An 18,746-nucleotide genomic window follows, 5' to 3' on the forward strand; every position below is an offset into this window, starting at 1 on the left:
TTCCTTATGACTGGACATTGAACTACGGCAATGCAGATTAAATCAATACCCTTCTCCTTTTCTTTTCGTTATTTATATGCTTGCTGTATTTCCAAGCTAATCTTTCTCTTACCATGTTGTTTCTTGGTTTTATCATTTGAAGACTCAGTCAGGAATATTTGCATATTTTGGTCTATTTTATCAAACCAGTCTGTTATCTCACTAGATGGTCAACTCCTGGATCATCCAGGGAATTGATGACTCCAGTGTACTGGATGCACACACAAGATCAGCCCTGATACCCACGTACAGCTTGAGTTTCACACAAACAATTACATGAAAAATTCCACTTACATTACAGTTCTATAGCTTCTGTCACAGAGATGTCTCATTAAGTCTTTTTCTGTAATACAGATATACCAATATTACATATGTTAATGCTGCATGTAAGCTGAAATTAAAGTTTTAGGAAATCCACAGCTCTGAAAATACTTTCATGTTACTTTAATATTTATATTGGAAGTACATTCACAAAAGAACAATTTACAGACAATTATCCATCTTGATGACCTATCTTGTTATCCAAAAATAATGGAAAATATCTATTATCCTATAGCATTTATTTGCTATCTTCAACAAAATTTGAATCTTTAGTTCTCAGTTTAGACAGCAATAGATTTTGTAAGAGATAGAAGAGGGTCTTTTTTTCTGTTTGACAATATATGTCACAGTGTCCTTGCTCTGAAATGATTTAATATAATTTGGATAGAACATTTCCAGGAAAAAAATAGTGAGGGAATAAAAGGCCACGACCCAAAGCTGTCATGCAATAGACATTCACATTTATAATGACTGCCATTAAGACCCATTAATCTCATCACCAGAATTGGAAACATAAAGGGTATTAATAAGCCTGGTCATACACAAACTTACCTGTTAGGTTAGTGTCTGAACCCCAATGTAAACGTCTTACTAACTGGGTTGATGGAACTAGAGGGATACGATAACTTAATCATTAAATCCTTCAGGACCTTTCAAATCAAGCAATGTGTTAAATATTCAGTTAGTTTCAGCTTTGCTTCTTTAGTGAGAATCTGGTTCTTTCTAAACAGACCTAGATTTATTAAATCAGAGACCTGAGTTTTAGTCCTGTATCCACAAATGAGTGTCCTTGCACCTACATTGTGGGGAGGATCTTTTTATAAAATACGTTCATTATGAAGCTTGTTACAAGAGTTGTTGTTTTATGGGATCAAGGCAATCACGGAGAACAAAGGGGATGCTGGAAATCTTTGCTAGTGAGTATATGTTGTATACAAGTACAGTAAACACAATAAGCTGTCAGTTGTTGACATTTCAAATTTAATACACTTGCTCTCTAATTTAATCAAAATTTAACCAAACTGGACAAGTAACTGTTCAGGTGCTGCTCTATTGGGTAGGTCTTTCCTCTCCTTTCAAGGGGGCAGGAGGCTACCACCTTTTGTAGTGTTCCTATTATGCTATGTAAGTATTAAGCCCCACTAGTACGTACATGGATAATGCACACTAGGTCTTATCAAAATATGTAATACTTTGTCCTTTTTTTAATCAAAGCTTTATATATAGCAGTTTTATTTAAACAAATAAATAATAAGTAAATAATGCCAATGAGAAAGATGCCACACAGCTGCAATTAGCACTAAAACAAACACGTAAGATTTCGTAGTGCATATGTATGAGTGATAAGATATGTACCTAGTCATACATACAATGTAAATCTGTGTTAGCCTAAGGCTTTGGTAGTGTTAGAATGGGTTTCAGCAGTGCTAATAGATGGGGTATCAACCCCAAATTTCATTTTTGATCAACTTAATTTCTGTGAATCTCATGGCTTGCAAGAAAGTGTAAGAACTATATGCTTCATGAAAAAGTTCTGTGTGAAAAACTCCACTGTATACTTTCCTGACAAAAATACTTTTTCTATTTTGAATATTTTTGGACATGTTTAATGCCTAAACTAAGGGTTTTATTATCAGGGCTTGCATGCTTGTTACATTATAATAATCTTTCTTCAAAATTAAAATGCACGTTTTGCAGATAAATCAATTTCACTAAAAGAATATCTGATTTGGTGTCACTGATTTCTGCTCCAAACAAATAAGTAACACACAGAGCTTAAAATCTGCAACCATTCCATACATATTCAAACAGAATAGAACAGAACTGGCAGTGAAATAGAGTGAGGACTGTCTATTTGAGTCTTTTTTTAATCTGCTACCCCTTATCATAGAATCATAGAATCATAGAATGTCCTGAGCTGGAAGGGACCCACAAAGATCATCAAAGCCAACTCCTGTCCCTGCACAGGACAACCCCAGATTCAAACCATGTCTCTGAGGGTGTTGTCCAAATGCTTCTTGAATATCATCAGGCCTGGTGCCGTGACTGCCTCCCTTGGGGATGCTGTTCCAGCGCCCCATCACCCTCTGAGTGAAGAACCTTTTCCTAATATCCAGCCTAACCCTCCCTGGCACATCTTCCTGCCATTCCCTCGGGTCCTGTCATCGGTCACCAGAGAGGAGAGATCAGCGCCTGCCCCTCCTCCCCCCCCCTTGGGAGGAAGCTGCGGACGGCGATGAGGTCTGCCCTCAGCCTCCTCTTCTCCAGGCTGAACAAACCAAGTGACTTGAGCCGCTCCTTCTTGTATGCGTATTTTGTAGTGTCTGTATCTTTCATTGAAGTTTTTACACATTTGTTCACTGATCTCACTTTGAGCTTTGAATGGACCTTTTCAATCTGGGCACTTTTTGTCTCTCTTCATACCCATGTCATGTCTAAATTACTTCTTATGTTTGTATATTACACACTGTATCTTATCTGACTAATCCAGATTAATCTTCTGAGACACTTCTTAACAAGATGACAAAGACAACCATTGCAGATAAGTAATGTATGAAAAAGAAAACAACAGTATGAATGAAAGTAGATGTTAAATAGTTTGACCATCATTTTTGTAAGAACGAGGAATACCGTATCTGTGAAATTTGTACAAAATAAAGCATTTCTGTCTTCTACTAACCCTCATTTATTTGTCACCTGGCTTTAAAGAAAAAGTTCACTGTGTTTTAATTTCTGTTTTTAAGAACTGTAGTTTTAGAAGATTTTCAGTAATTAAAGCAAGTTTGGTACATAAACAAGACAGGGATTTTTAAACGATTTGTCAGTTATAGCTAGTTGGCAGCGTGCATTTCAAATGTTAAAGTAAGTGTATAGTATTTTGTGATATGTTAGTATGTCTCTGGAGGAAATGGAAGATGTGCACTATGCTTTTAAAAACCCAAACAAACCAACCCTGAATTCCACTTTGCAGAATAAGGTGGGAATTATGTGCTAGATTTTTGAGGGAGAACAAAATACTAATTGACTTCACTGGATCAGAGTTAATTTTGAAAATTACCTCCTAAATAATGCAGAAAAGAAGAGGATGGAGGCATGATGTTGTAATGAAATGCAAGAGGAATAAAATTTTGATTCTTAAAAGCTTTAGTCTCTTATTTCTTCTGTAAACTGTGCTTTACCCACAGTCTCAAACCAGGTAAGATGCGAAGATGGGAACTTCACTGACACATCTACATGCATAGTTTTACACTTTTACTAATCCTTTGACTAACAGCAAAGGTGTATTATTTCAGTAAGCACTTCCTCCACCCCCCCATATGTTTTACATTAGATAACAACCTATCTAATGTAAATGTTGACTACATATAGTGGTGAGATACCTTAAGTCTCTGGTTCACAACTGGTCATTTGAAGATTTCTAATTGTTTATGAATGACAACTGCAGGAGGGAAGCTTACTGTCTGTTGACTTAAATTTGCTATGCAGGATTCTGTGCAGTTTGGGGGGAGCTACGTCTTTTGAACTACAAAGAAGAAGAGACCATTTCCCTTACCATTTACTTAGTGGTAGATATGGTGTTTTTCTTTGAATTTTAGGCAAATATTGTACATGATCAGTGTAGCTATTCTTGGAATAGTAGCTGGCACAGAAGTCGGTTGGACTGCCAATGTATTATAGTAATGGTGAACAGCTTTATAATTTGCTGAAAAGATAAAGTGGTGTGAGAAAAAGGGCAGTTATATGAGCAGAATAAGCAATTATTTTTTGCCAGTTGCCAGTATAAATTCTGTCACCTTGCAAATCTACTTTCTGGGAACAATTCCATAGAAATCATGAACTATAAAGATAGGATATTAGGAACTGTGGATTTAGTTAGAACTCAGCTGATATCAGCATGTGCTTAGTTAAAATTGTCTTAAGGTAAACTTAACTAGACATTAGCTATTTAAAAAATAAAACTAGTATTTTACCATTACCATATTTAAGTGTGTAAGGAGAAGTTTTCTCATGCCTTGGACAATAAACTAGTAGTTTATTTTTCACATGTTTTTGTGATTATTAAAGAGAAACATCATTATAGAAAATATTGTAGTCAAAATAGGTGTTAGGAAATGTGTTTTACAGGCTTTTTTTTTTTTCAATTGTTCAGTAAGAACTCTTTCAGTAATAGGTTTATTCTCAAATATGTAAGCAGCAGAACATTGCTGCCTCTATATTGCTTAAGAATTAGTTACAGGTTGAGAATTTAAATAAAACTGATATTTTGTCTCTTTGTAATAGTATTATACAAATAGCTGCACCAAAAAGCACAGCTAATGAAACCTCTACCATCTAAAAATCAAGTATCAAACTAAAGTATACTTCTTGCATATGTAACAAGATATTTGTAACAACTTAAGTCACTTTATGGCTACTAGAAAGTGTGTTTCATGCTGAAATTCACAGTGACAATGCAGAAAGATTTCATGTTTTCTAATCAAATGGTGTAGGCTTCTGCTTCTTACATTGAATACATATTATTCATCCTGGTACTTATGGGTGATTTCAACTACCCAGACATCTGCTGGAAGGACAATACAGCAGCTTGCATGTCATCCACCAAGTTCCTGGAATGTATAGAGGACTGTTTCCTGATACAAATGTCAGTTGTGTCAACCAGGAATGAGGCACTGATGGACTTGCTGTTTGCAAACCGAGAAAACCTGCATTGTAATATCTCGGTTAGTGATATCCTTGGCTGCAGTGATGATAATATTGTGGACTTCAGGATCCTGCTGAGTGTGCTGAAGGTCAGCTCTAAGCCAAGGATTCTGGATTTTAGAAGAGTAAACTTCAGCTTGCTCAGAACTCAGTTGAGAGGGATCCCGTGGGAGGCTTCCATGGAAGACAAAGGAGCTAGTGAGTGGTGGGAATTCTTCAAGAACTCTCTATTGGAAGCACAAAACCGGTTTATGCCCTATAAAGGAAAGGGAAGTAAGTGGAGCAAGAGGCCCCCTTGGCTCACCCATGACCTCCTGGGTCTACTCAAATCCAAAAGAGAAACATACCAGAGATAGACAAGTGGAAGATTATCAGTTGAGAGCTACAAGGTCATTGCCAGAGCATGCAGAGATGCAGTTAGAAAAGCAAAAGCCTGGCTTGAATTGAAACTGGCCGTAGATGTCAAAAATAACAAGAAAGGTTTCTTCAGGTATGTCAACCACAAGCAGAAACACAAGGAAAACATAGGCCCACTGTCAAACAGAATAGGAGAGTCAGTCACCAAGGATGCTGAAAAGGCAGGGGTCCTCAACACCTTCTTCACCTCTGTCTTTACCAACACCGGTGGGTCCCAGGCTTTGGAAATGAAATTGCCAGCTGAACCAAACACCAACCCACCATCAGCAAAGAGTTAGTACATGAACTACTACAGGAGCTTGACCCCTACAAATCAATGGGCCCTGACACCATCCACCCAAGGGTGTTGAGAGAGATGGCTGACATCATTGCAAGGCCACTCTCCATAATGTTTGAGAAGTCATGGAGAACAGAGGATGTCCCAGAGGACTGGAGGAAAGCAAATGTTACCCCTATCTACAAGAAGGGCTCGAGGGAGGATCCCGGTAACTCTAAGCCCATCAGCCTTGCTTCAGTCCCTGGGAAAGTTATGGAACGAATCCTCCTGGGGGCCATCACAAGTCAAATGAAGCACGTGATTGGGAAAAGCCAACATGGCTTCACTAAAGGCAGATCGTGCTTGACAAACCTGGTGGCCTTCTATGACAAAGTGACTTGATTGGTTGACATGGGGCAGGCAGTGGACATTTTCTACCTGGACTTCTCCAAGGCTTTTGATATGGTCCCCCACAGTCTCCTCCTGGAGAAATTGATGCGTTACTAGACAAGTGGTCTGTGCAGCAGGTGGGGAACTGGCTGACAGGCCGCACCCAAAGGGTGGTGGTAAATAGCTCCTTTTCCAAGTGACAACCTGTCACTAGTGGAGTCCCCCAAGGATCAATATTGGGCCCAATGTTATCCAGTATCTTTATAAGTGATCTGGATAATGGCATCAAGTGTAGCCTGATGAAATTTGCTGATGACACCAAATTGAGTGGGGAAGTAGACACTCCAGAAGGGAGAACTGCTCTGCAGGGAGATCTGGATAGGCTGGAAGAGTAGGCCAGTGAGAACCTTATGAAGTTCAACAACGAGAAGTGTAAGATCATGCACCTGGGAAAACATAATCCAGGAGTGCAGCACAGACTGGGATCCACCTGGCTGGAGAGCAGCTCTGTGGAAGGGACCTGGGGGTCCTGGTGGACAGAAAGCTCAACATGAGCGAACAGTGTGCTGCTGCGGCCAAGAAGGCCAACAGGATGCTGGGTTGCATCAAAAAGGGCATCACCAGCAGAGAGAAAGAAATAATTATCCTGCTCTACTCAGCGCTTGTCAGGCCACACCTGGAGTACTGTGTACAGTTCTGGTCCCCGCTATATAAAAAGGATGTGGACAGGCTGGATGGGGTCCAGAGAAGGGCCACCAAGATGATCCAAGGACTGGGAAGCTGCCATACGAGGATAGGCTGGGAGAACTGGGTTTGTTCAGCCTTGAGAAAAGGAGGCTCACAGGGATCTCATCACCATGTACCAGTACTTAAGGGGTAGCTACAAAGAAGATGGAGACTCCCTTTTTACACGGAGTCCCATGGAGAGGACAAGGGGGAATGGACACAAGTTTCTCTTGGGGAGATTCCGATTGGACACAAGAGGAAAATTTTTCACAGTGAGGACAGTCAACCATTCGAATAATCTCCCCAAGGAAGTGGTTGACTCGGCCACATTGGATACCTTTAATAGTTGTCTGGACAGGGTGCTGGGTCATCTTGTCTAGACTGTGCTCTTCCTAGAAAGGTTGGACTAGATGATCCCTGAGGTCCCTTCCAACCTGTGATTCTGTGATTCTGTGGTTCTGTGATTCTGGAGTAATGTCCTGACATTAAAAAACAAGCACAAAACCAACAAAAAATCCAGATAATATTGCATACTGGGTCTAGTGCCTTGGAGTTAATTTTATTCATAGAAGCCCATGAGGTGCTGTGGTTTGGATTTGTGACTAAACCAGAGTTGATAACACACCAATATTTCGGCTGTTGCTGAGCAGTACGTAATTACAGCACCAAGGCTTTCTTTTTCTCCCCCACTCTGTCCTCATAAGGAGCAGGCCAGGGATAGACAAGATGCTGGGAAAGGACAAAACTCAAACAGCTAACCCAAACTGACCAAAAGGGTATTCCATACAACAAAATTTCATGGTCAGCAATAAAAATATGAGGATAGAGCTGGGGGGCAGTTAGCCATTGCTTGGAGACTGGCTTAATTGATCTAATTGTGGAACATGATGAATGAATGCCTTTGTATCGCTTGTGTTTGCTGTGCTTTTTCTCCCCTCTTTAATCATTAATCTGACCTCTCAGAGTCTTTATTCTTACCTAAGAGTTTTCTTGCTTTTGGTCTTCCTAATCTCTCCCCTGTCCTGCTGTTGGGGGCAGGGAGGGGAGTGAGTGAGCAGCTGTGTGGTCCTTAGCTGCTAGCTGGGGCCAATCCTCCACAATTCCCTACTTTTCTTGTACTTTTAACAAATAATTTTCAGATTCACTGAAATGATGTAGTATTTCTTATTTTTTTGTACCCTGAGTTTAGGAAAATACTTAGTCTTGAAGAATAGGTGTTTATTTTATGGTTTTACATGGTGGCCTGCATCACATAAGATGTCTGGTTCCATATCTTAACCATCAAAGTCACAGGGCACAGTCCTTTTCCTGGTGCCCAGACCACTGTTCTGCCTAACCTGTTATCTGACATGGATAGACACAAACTCTTTCTAGCCTGAGTGTCATGTGCTTACATCATGATAGTGCTATGCCTGACGAATAATATGACTGTGTGGTTTCTGGATTAGCACTGACCCATCACTTGGTCATGCAGAGTGGACAATCTTGTCTCTTCTTGCTTGTCATAGCATACTATTCATTGTGAAGTAAAAAGTCCCACAGAGAACATGTCGATGAATGTGTGTTTGAAAAAAAATTGTTTTCCATACAAGATCTTTATCATATCTTTATGAAAATCATAAAGCCCTGATAATTTTAAAATCTTTTAATAATAATTTTTATTTGTTGATTTTAATTCAGGCTCTCTGGAATGAATATACCTCCTCCAGTTATCAGCAACAAAAACTGGCTCAGACTACATTTTGTTACAGACAGCAATCACAGATACCGTGGATTCAGTGCTCACTACCAAGGTACATTTAAAGAAATAAATTTTTTGTTCTGGTTGTTTTTGTTAAGAAAAAAAAATGCCTGAAGCTGTTCAGGAAATGAGAAGGGCCATTTTAAAAAAATCCTCATAAAGGTGTAGTTTGTATTTGCATAAATGATAAATTCACCTGTGCTACCTGTTACACCAAATTACAGTACGTTAGAGTATGGGTAGTGTATTATCTACTGTATCTAAACACAGTTGTAAAAAAAAAAATTGCAGCAGATATCTACTTCACTTTACCCTGTGCAACTACTTAGCTTTTAAAATGGTCCTAATATTCTGAAAGATATGTGTATCAGATACAGAAGTAATGTTTTTATCCTTAAAATATGTATTCACCTCTATGGTTGTAGAAGTCATGTTTGTAAAACAGTGAGTAAGTTTCTATTTGCTAATGTAGCATTTAATCATTATTATCTCTTACTACCTATTTCTGAATGCCTTGTGCTGTTAAGTGCTTAATTAACCTGTAAGATTCTTATCCACTGTTTTTATGAACAAGCATTATTTTGACTAAGATTGAAAGCGTCTGAAGCGTTAACTTGGGAATACCACCATTTGGAACATGGTCATTATAATGATGAAGAGCTAATAAAAATTGAGCTTCATTAGTATATACTAATGCTGTCTGCTTTTTCACAAGCGTTACTGTAAATAATATTTTTCAGTATCTACGGTGTATCAATGGATCTTCAGGGAACAGTAGCCCTTTTAGTGCTTTTGTACTTTTCCATTTATCTGCTGAAAAAAACCCCACAACATTCAAAATGAGATTTAGTTCAGAAATTTCTTTTATAGTTCTCTACAGGAAATTTAGCATAGGGAGAGATTAGCTGCATAAATGTTTGTAGAATCTGATAAACTTAATCAACCAGTGTAAAAATTGTAACTAACAAAAGACTAGGACTGATTTTTTATGTAATTGAACTTCTATAATAGAAAACTTTATAGATCACTGTGTGATTGCCTCAGATAACATATTCTATAAAAGAATAGAGGAAATTTGAGTACTATTTCAGCAAACATTAGACTTCCTAAGTTCATAGATGTTCTAGAATGTGTATTCTAAGTGAATATAGGTAAAAGGAGCCTTCCCACTATAGCTCCAGGGCTTCTCTAACTGTGTACAAAAGGCACTGACTCATTTTTTGCATGGTATTCTTCATACCAAATACGATATACCACACTCTTTACTCAGAAATCACTAGCTTATGGGACTATTAAAAGATACAAAGTAGGAACTTTCCCCATTTGATCCTACCCTTCAATTGAGAAACCATATGTTCATGATTTTGATGGTTTCTATGACATAATTTGGGGTGTTGAGATGTTAATTTTTGAACTACTGAGAAAAGGAAAACAAACTATGTGTCAGGTGACATACATACTTGAATTCCTGCTGAAAGTGTGAGGTAATAGGTGATTAAAGAGAATAGACTTTTTTGTGGTTTCAAAATGTTTTTTCTGCATGTTGTACAAAAAATGTGAGTTGGCAGATGTGGGAGATTTGAATATGCTGTGTATCTTCTATTCTTTTTTACCACCTTAGTTTTAGTGATACGTTATGGGGGTTTTACTATTATTTTGGTTTGCTCATTTAATTTTTAACGGTATATTGTTGAATGTATGTTAAAGCGTACTCTGTACTAAGTTGTGAAATGCTGCAGTAGTCCACCATGCTTAAAATGAAGAAAATACCCTTTACAACTCTTTGAAAATAAATCACAGAATCTGTAGAGAGAAAATAATTTCAGCATGTAAAATCATTAAATGTGCATACTCAAGCAGATATGGTCATTAAACATTAACCTTGATAGTAGAAAATGGAAAAATGCATGGTCAGGTACTAGGGAGGAGCGGTTTCTGGGTTGATGGCAGGTTAAAGGAGAGAGTGTAAGGACATTAAATAAAAATATTAAAAATCTTTCAAATGTTTAGAAAACAGATAAAATGTATACCACAAAATATTTTAGTTTGTTAATAACAGAAACCTTTATTTTTTCAGTTAGAGACAAGTTCAAGCCCTTTTGTAAAGCCCATTTCCAAACCATAATTTCACTGGTGTGCTGACATGAGTTGTCACAAAAGCAGATAACTGATAAAAATCAAAAAAATAAGTGTTCCAAAGAGTCATGTAGTACAGATACACGTGCCTGTTTTTCTTTTCAGGAGTTTATTTCTGCATCACTTTTGAGAGGGTACCTGTTAATCCTTTCAATAGCCTGTACTATTACTGTACTACACTGTAATAACTGTTGTAAAAACCTGCTCCTTCCCCTACTTAATTAATGTAGCTATTACTGTAACTTCTTTCTGACTTCCTGAAACTTCATCTTTCCTATGTAGTACCACTGTAACGAGAATTAGTAATTTCTTACTACTTCATTGACCTTAGCTTTCTTTATTCTATTTCGTCTTTTGAAGGAGCCAGATTCCAAATTCTGAACTTCAGAACACTGCATAATTATTACTCAGTCACTGATTTGCACTTCAGTACTTTTTTTAGCTAATCTCTCCTTTGGCTTGCTGGTTTTGTTTCCAAAATTACACATTTTGTGCTAGTGTATTTGGGTGGTGGTTTGACCCTGAGTAGCAGTGAAGCACTCCAACAGCTACTTGCTTACTCCATCCCCATGGTGGAACAGGGCAGAAAATAAGAACAAGAGTGAGAAGACTTGTGGGTTGAAATGAAGACAGGGAAGATCATTCATCAACTGCTGCCCTGAGCAAAATAGTCTTAATTAAAAATACTTAATTACTGATTTGGGTTTTGAGAAACAAAGACAAGTATTTCAACAATTAAAGAAGACACCTTTCTTCTCCCCTTTTGAAGGCTTAACTTCATTCCAGCAACCTCTCCTTCCCCTTCCTCTATCTACACTACCACAAATTATACTTTGTCTCTTCAGTGATGTGGCAGGCAGTGCAGGAGGTTCAGGTCAAGGTGTAGAAGTTTGTTTCTGCTACTCCTTGTTTCTCAGTCTTGTCTTCTGCTGTTCCTTACTTCTTACTCATTTCCTCTGCTCTGATGTGTGTTGACCATGGGCCACAGACTCTTAGGGGGAGAACCTACTCCAGTGTGGGTTATCCACGGGTTCCAGTCCCTTTGAGGATGTTACTAGCTCCAGAATGGGAGCACTTCTGCCCTGGCTTTGTTCATCTCTCTCAGTGTTTACTGCCTTTTCTTAAATACATTTTCACAGAGATGCTACAAATTCTGCTGATGGTCTCAGTTGTGTCCTGTGGTGGGTCCATTGTGGAGCCAGATGGAACCAGCTGTGACCAGCATGGGGCAGTCCTGACCTCTCACCACAGAAGTCACATGTGTGACCCACCCCCACCCCCGCTACAAAACCCCTGACATTTATACCAATTACAATTTGAAAAAAAGAAGTATTGGTTGTTTTATTCAAACCAAAGAAAATAAAAAGTTTTATGACCAATTTTTAAGTAGGATATGAAAAAAATAAATTTTATTCCCTTCTGTTCTCTTAAATTTATGAAAATTGCTTTTTTAAGATTCTTTATCACAAGACAGCCTCATGTGTCCTAGCTTCACTCTAATATCTAAAGGTACTATGACCTAGACATTTGGAAAGAAGACTAAAAATGATGCACTGCAAATTTTTAAAATCTAGCTGCATATGAAAAAAAAACCAAACCAAAACCCCCCAAAAAACAGCATAAAAGCTAGGGTATTACATAATCTTTTATAAACATCCTTTTAATTTAATTAATTATCATATTTTACCTAGTTTTCTGTTTAAGGTTTCAGTCCTGCAAACACATGTGAAAATGTTTAAATTGGCTTATACAAACTAAATGAAATTTACTGACCTACATGAAACTCTGGGAAACTCTCAGCTTCACATAAGTACATTGTCATGCAGGTTATGTGTATGAATTTCTTTTAACAGGCATTTTAATTCACAAAAGATATTGAATTATACAATATTTAAAATATGTTTTTAAATTATAATCAAAGTGATGTATGTCAATTAGAAGAGAATCAAAATGCTTCCCTACCCAGGTTGTGATGTCATAACCAAGACACGCTTATTCTTCCTTGTCTGATCACCCTTCTTTCAGCACTTCTTTCTATTCACTGGGAGTTCTCTGTCTTGATGGTTTCTGTCCTTAATGGTCTGTTAAAACAACTTTTGAGTTAGAAACTGTTGGATGAAGTAGAACCAAAGCTTCAGGAACTTCCATCGCTTACATATGAACCCACATTATTATCTAAGTGGGCAGAAGGTATTAAGTTAGCTTCACAGATTCCAGGCTTACAGGCTGATGTACACAAACCCCAGTATTCTTCATGTCAAGCATACCTGAACTCTGAAAGGGCATTTGGAAGAGAATTCTTTGTTTTCTGATTGTTAAGCATTGCTTGAAGAATCTGTGACTTTGCTATATTTTGAGATCCAGCATTCTTTCTCTCTCTCTCTCCCCCTCTTTCCTCCTTTGTAACTCTGGAAGGTTTCAGTAGTAGTCCTATACTTGCTGTCTATTTTACTTCTGGAATCCATTTCTTAACTACTTTTGTTTCCTTCCCCCTTTCCTTTACTTCTGTTTAAGCCATGTACAAAGTAATGCTTCTACTATGATCAAAATATTATTAAATATGTTGATTACTACACAGTCACATCTGTCTTCCATTAAGAATGTTTGCTTATAGGAAAATACAGATGAAGAGATTAAATATATCCATGAGCTTTTCAGAATAGGGTAAAATTTAGCTGTCATGCTCATGTTGAAAAGCATGTAAATGGTTACTCTATTTAATATTTGACAGCCAACTATGTAGAGCTGAAGTTGGATAAATGCCAACACTTTCAATATGTGATGAAATATGGAGAAAACTGACTTTGAAAAGTTTTCTCTTCTCTGCTTGATTTTCCATTGGTAATTTCCTTTATTTGTATATTTATATATACTTTATTTGTATATTTGTATATATGTATATTTATTTTGTATATGAATAGGAATGTATCTTCATTCAGAAATTACTTAAAGAGTTATAGACTTTTCTAAGATAATTTTTGGTTGGTTTTGTTTTGAGAGAGAATTTGAAGCAATTGGCAATCATGTAGAAAACAAAAGTAAGTAGTACTAAGCTCCCTCAGAACATCATGGCTGGGGCTGCCAGAAGGGGAAAACTATCTTTTTCACTTTTTTCAGAACATCTAACAATTTTAACAGAATTTGACATTCATTCCTCATGTCAAAAACTGTTGCTACTACCAGAAGACTCAACAGTCGTAACAAAGTCTTAGGTGAGATTCATCCCCAAGACACCAAAATGTAGATGTCACTGTATTGTGACCTATTGATTTAGAAACCCATAGGTATCTAAATACCCATTAAACCTGGGGAGCCGTGGGGTACAGTTCAGCTGTACATGAATTTATGTGCACTGATATATGAAATCACCTAGGGTATCCCAGTTATTATTATGGCAGTGGCAGAAGTGCAGGCAAACTAAGGTGTTACAAAGCAGTATGTTATGAAGCATCAAAATTGCACCAACCCACACTATGTATGGGCAGCTGAATCTTCCCCACACCTAGCTAGTCCTAGCAGGTTACAGAGTAATTCAACTGACCACACAGTAGGGGTTGGGTAGAGGTTCTCTAGAGTAAATGACACATCTCCATGGTGTTGGCAAATTAGAATTTACAGGACACCATGCCATTCTGTCACAGAAACTAGAAGACAGGGAAGAACACTTAAAATGACAACAAACATCATATAGGTAGCTGTTTTGCCCTGCCCGAGGTGTGTACTTTAAGATGAATTAAAACACTACATTCCACTGACTTCACTGACTAGATTTCTATTTATTATAGTAATTTATACACATGGTGCAACTATAGAAACACAGATGTGGGTATCTTAATCTCAGGCCGAATCTCACATAATATGACTACTCACTTACTGAAATGGATTTTTACTACCAATGTGCTCACAGGATCTTGAGATTCCCTGGGAGAAATTAAGGTGCTGCTTAACTTGTCCCACATCTGTAGAACTTAGCTACTTAAGTAAGCGCTGTGCCTGCTTCTGCTTAGGGCAGTATAAATAAGTTGCTGGTGGCATTGGTAATTTATTCGATAAATGACAGATTATTTTTTTCAGACAGATGTTTAGTTCTCGGTATTATAACTGTGGCTTTCAGACCTGTACTCCTATTGTCAAAACAGCCCAGATGGCTACCTGATTTTGCAATGGATGGAGGAAAAAGGAATCATCATTTAACAGAATGAAAGGAAATTGCCAGATTTTTTCTTTTTTTTTTTTTTGCCTAAAATGATCTTAAACAGCATATGTTGTCTCAAAAGTAAATGTTTTTAGCAGATATTCAAACTCATAGGTCTTTTAGTTCTGTCTCATCTTATACTGAGCTATACTTTCTGAACAGGTGGTTTTTCCCCTTTGCACTCTTGAGATGTCTTTTAGTTACAACTCTACACCCACACAATGACAGTGCACAGAATGACACTGATTTTGCTGTAGTGAAGTCAGAGAGGAGAAAAATTCCAGATTTTGTTGACTCTCACCCATTCTAAAGTACTTATTTTAAGAAGTCTCCCAATTACAGGTTTTAATAATACCAATGTTTATGGTTAATTAAGTTAGTTTTGATACTGTTTACAGATCCAGAAAGATCTGTTTCTAAAATTTTATTTTACCTTTTTCTACTTCAAGAAATATCACCAATCATTAAAAAAAGTCAACAGAACTAATGTTGAATATGAAAACAATGTATTCTGTGCTGATGTTTGAATTGATGCATTGCAGTTTACTACTGAAATACGTTAAGAGATGCAGTAAAGAGTCCTTCCCATTTTTTAATGATTTAACAGATGTGTCTTATTAATTTCATAGAATCATAAAACAATAGAATCATAGAATCATTAAGGCTGAAAAAGATCTCTAGGATCACCAAGTCCAACAGTCAACCCAACACCACCATGCCTCCTAAACCATGCCCTGAAGTGCCACGTCTACATATTTTTTGAACACCTCCAGGCATGGGGACTCTACCACCTCTATGGGCAGCCTCTTACGACGTCTGACCACTCTGTCAGTAAAGAAATTTTTCCTAATAGCCAATCTAAACCTCCCCTGATGCAGCTTAAGGCCATTTCCTTTCATTCTATCACTGGTAACTTGGGAGAAGAGACCAACACCCACCTCGCTACGACCTCCTTTCAGGTAGATGTAGAGAGTAATAATGTCTCCCCTGAGCCTCCTCTTCTCCAGGCCAAACAGTCCCAGTTCTCTCAACCTCTCCTCATAAGACCTGCTCTCCAGACCCTTCACCAGCTTCACTGCCCTTCTCTGGAAATGCTCCAGCACCTCACTGTCCTTCTTGTAGTGAGGGGCACAAAACTGAACACAGTATTCGAAGTGTGGCCTCACCAGTGCCGAGTACAGGGGCACAATCACCTCCCTGCGCCTGCTGGCCACACTATTCCTGATACAAGCCAGGATGCCGTTGGCCTTCTTGGCCACCTGGGCACACTGCTGGATCATGTTCAGTGAGCTGCTGACCAGCACCCCCAGACCCTCCTCTAGTGAGCAGCTTTCCAGCCACTCTTCCCCAAGCCTGTAGCATTGTATGGGGCTGCTGTGATGCTAACGCAGGACCCAGCACTTGGCCTTCTTAACCACATAAACTTGATCAAGGCCCATCAATCCAATCTGTCCAGAACCCTCTGCAAAGCCTTCCTACCCTCAAGCAGATCAACACTCCTGCCTGACTTCATGTCATCTGTAAACTTGCTGAGGGTGCACTTGATCCACTCACCCAGATCATTGATAAAGATGTTAAAAAAGACAGGCCCCAGTACTGAGCCATGATGAACACCACTCGCAACAGGCCTCCAGCTGGATTTAGCTCTTTCCACCACAACTCTCTGGGCTTTGCCATCCAGCCAGTTTTTTGCCCAGCAAAGAGTACGCCTGTCTAAGCCATGAGCCGCCAGCTTCTCTACGAGGACGCTGTGGGAGACAGTGTCAAAGGCTTTACTAAAGTCCAGGTAGACAACATCCACAGCCTTTCCCTCATCCACTAGGCAGGTCACCTGCTCATAGAAGGAGATCAGGTTGGTCAGGCAGGACCTGCCTTTCATGAACCCATGGTGCCTGGGCCTGATTGCCTGGTTGTCCTGCGCATGCTTGGTGAGCTCACTCAAGATGCATCACTCCATAATCTTCCAGGGTACCAAGGTCAAGCTGACAGGCCTGTAGTTCAGCACATCCTCCTTCTGGCCCTTCTTGCAGATGGGTGTCACATCGGCAAGCTTCCAGTCATCTGGGACCTACCGTGTTAAAGAGGACTGCTGGTAAATGATGGAGAGTGCCTTGGCAAGCTCCTCTGCCAGCTCCCTCAGTACTCTTGGGTGGACCCCATCTGGCCCCATAGACTTGTAAGTGTCCAGGTGGAGCAGCAGGTTGGAAACTGCTTCCTCCTGGATTAGGGGGAATTTATTATGATCCCTGTCCCTGCCTTCCATCTCCAGGGGCTGAATACCCTGAGGATAACTGGTCTGACTATTAAAGCAAAGTAGTCATTTAGTACCTCATCCTTTTCCTTATCCTCAGTGGCAATGTTCCCCTCCACGTCCAATAGAGGATGGAGATTCTCTTTGGTTCTCTTTTTGTTGCTAAAGTATTTGCAAAATCATTTTGTGTTATGTGTTACAACAGTGGCCAGGTTGAGTTTTAGCTGGGCTTTTCCTTGCCTAATTTCCTCTCTGCAAGACCTAATGAGGTCTCTGCACTCTTCTTGTGTTGCCCTGGTTTAGCCCCAGTTAGCAACCAAGCACCACGCAGCCACTCACTCACTCCCCCTTCGTGGGACGGGGGAGAGAATCGGAAGAGTAAAAGTGAGGTAACTCATGGGTTGAGATAAAGACAGTTTAATAGATAAAGCAGAAACTGTGCACAGAAGCAAAGCAAAACAAGGAATTCATTCACTCCTTCCCATGGGCAGGCAGGTGCTCGGCCGTCTCCAGGAAAGCAGGGCTCCATCACGCGTAACGGTTACTTGGGAAGACAAACACCATCACTCCAAACGTCCCCCCCCTTCCTTCTTCTTCCCCAGCTTTATATACTGAGCATGACATCATATGGTGTAGAATATCCTGTTGGTCAGTTTGGGTCAGCTGTCCCAGCTGTGTCCCCTCCCAGCTTCTTGTGCACCCGGCAGAGTACGGGGAGCTAAAAAAGTCCTTGACCAGTGTAAGTGCTACTTAGCAACAACTAAAACATCTCCACATTATCACCGCTGTTTCCAGCAAAAATCCAAAACATAGTCCCATACCAGCTACTACAAACAAATTTAACTCTATCCCAGCTGAAACCAGGACACTGCCCATTCTTCCAAAAGCAGTAGACTCTCCTTTTTTTCTTAAGTGCCAGCAAAAACTTCCTGTTCAGCCAGGCTGCTCATCTTCCCTGCCGGTTTGTCTTGCAGCACTTGGGGACAGCCTGCTCCTGCACCTGCAGGACTTCCTTCTTCAAGAATGCTCAGCCTCCCTGGGCTCCTTTGCCCTTCAGGACTCCCTCCCAAACGAGTCTCCCAAACAGTTCCCTGAACAGGCCAAAGTTGTCCCTCCGGAAGTCCATTGTAGTAGTTCTGCTGACCACTCTTGTTACTTCACCAAGAACTGAGAACTCAATCATATCGTGGTTGCTAAGCCCAAGATGGCCTCCGGCAGCCACCTGTTCCACCAGTCGTTCTCAGTTAGTGAACAGCAGGTCAACCGAGGCACCTCTCCTCGTAGGTTCACTCACCAGCTGCACCAGGAAGTTATCTTCCACACACTCCAGGAACCTTCTAGACTGTTTCTTTGCTCTGTTGTATTTTCAGCAGACATCTGGTAAATTGACGCCCCCCACTAGAACAAGGGCAACCAGTTGTGATACTGCCACCAGCGGCATCTATGACAATTCATCTACCTCTTCATCCTGGTTGGGTGTTCTGTAACAGACCCCCAGCAGGATATCTGCCTTTTGGGCCTTCCCCCTCATCCTCACCCGCAAGGACTTGACCTTATCATCCTAATAGCTAAG

At 39.6% G+C, this 18,746-nt stretch overlaps 1 protein-coding gene across 1 annotated transcript in view; it reads left to right on the forward strand.

Annotated features, from left to right (window-relative positions):
* CSMD3 (CUB and Sushi multiple domains 3) overlaps positions 1 to 18,746 on the forward strand; it is a 669,880-nt gene that overhangs the window by 188,938 nt on the left and 462,196 nt on the right. Inside the window, exon 8 of the mRNA XM_064441769.1 lies at positions 8,531 to 8,643. Within this exon, the coding sequence (XP_064297839.1) occupies positions 8,531 to 8,643 (113 nt within the window). The remainder of the gene's footprint in view (positions 1 to 8,530; positions 8,644 to 18,746) is intronic.

This window comes from Phalacrocorax carbo, chromosome 2, assembly GCF_963921805.1.
Source record: "Phalacrocorax carbo chromosome 2, bPhaCar2.1, whole genome shotgun sequence".
Taxonomy (NCBI): domain Eukaryota; kingdom Metazoa; phylum Chordata; class Aves; order Suliformes; family Phalacrocoracidae; genus Phalacrocorax; species Phalacrocorax carbo.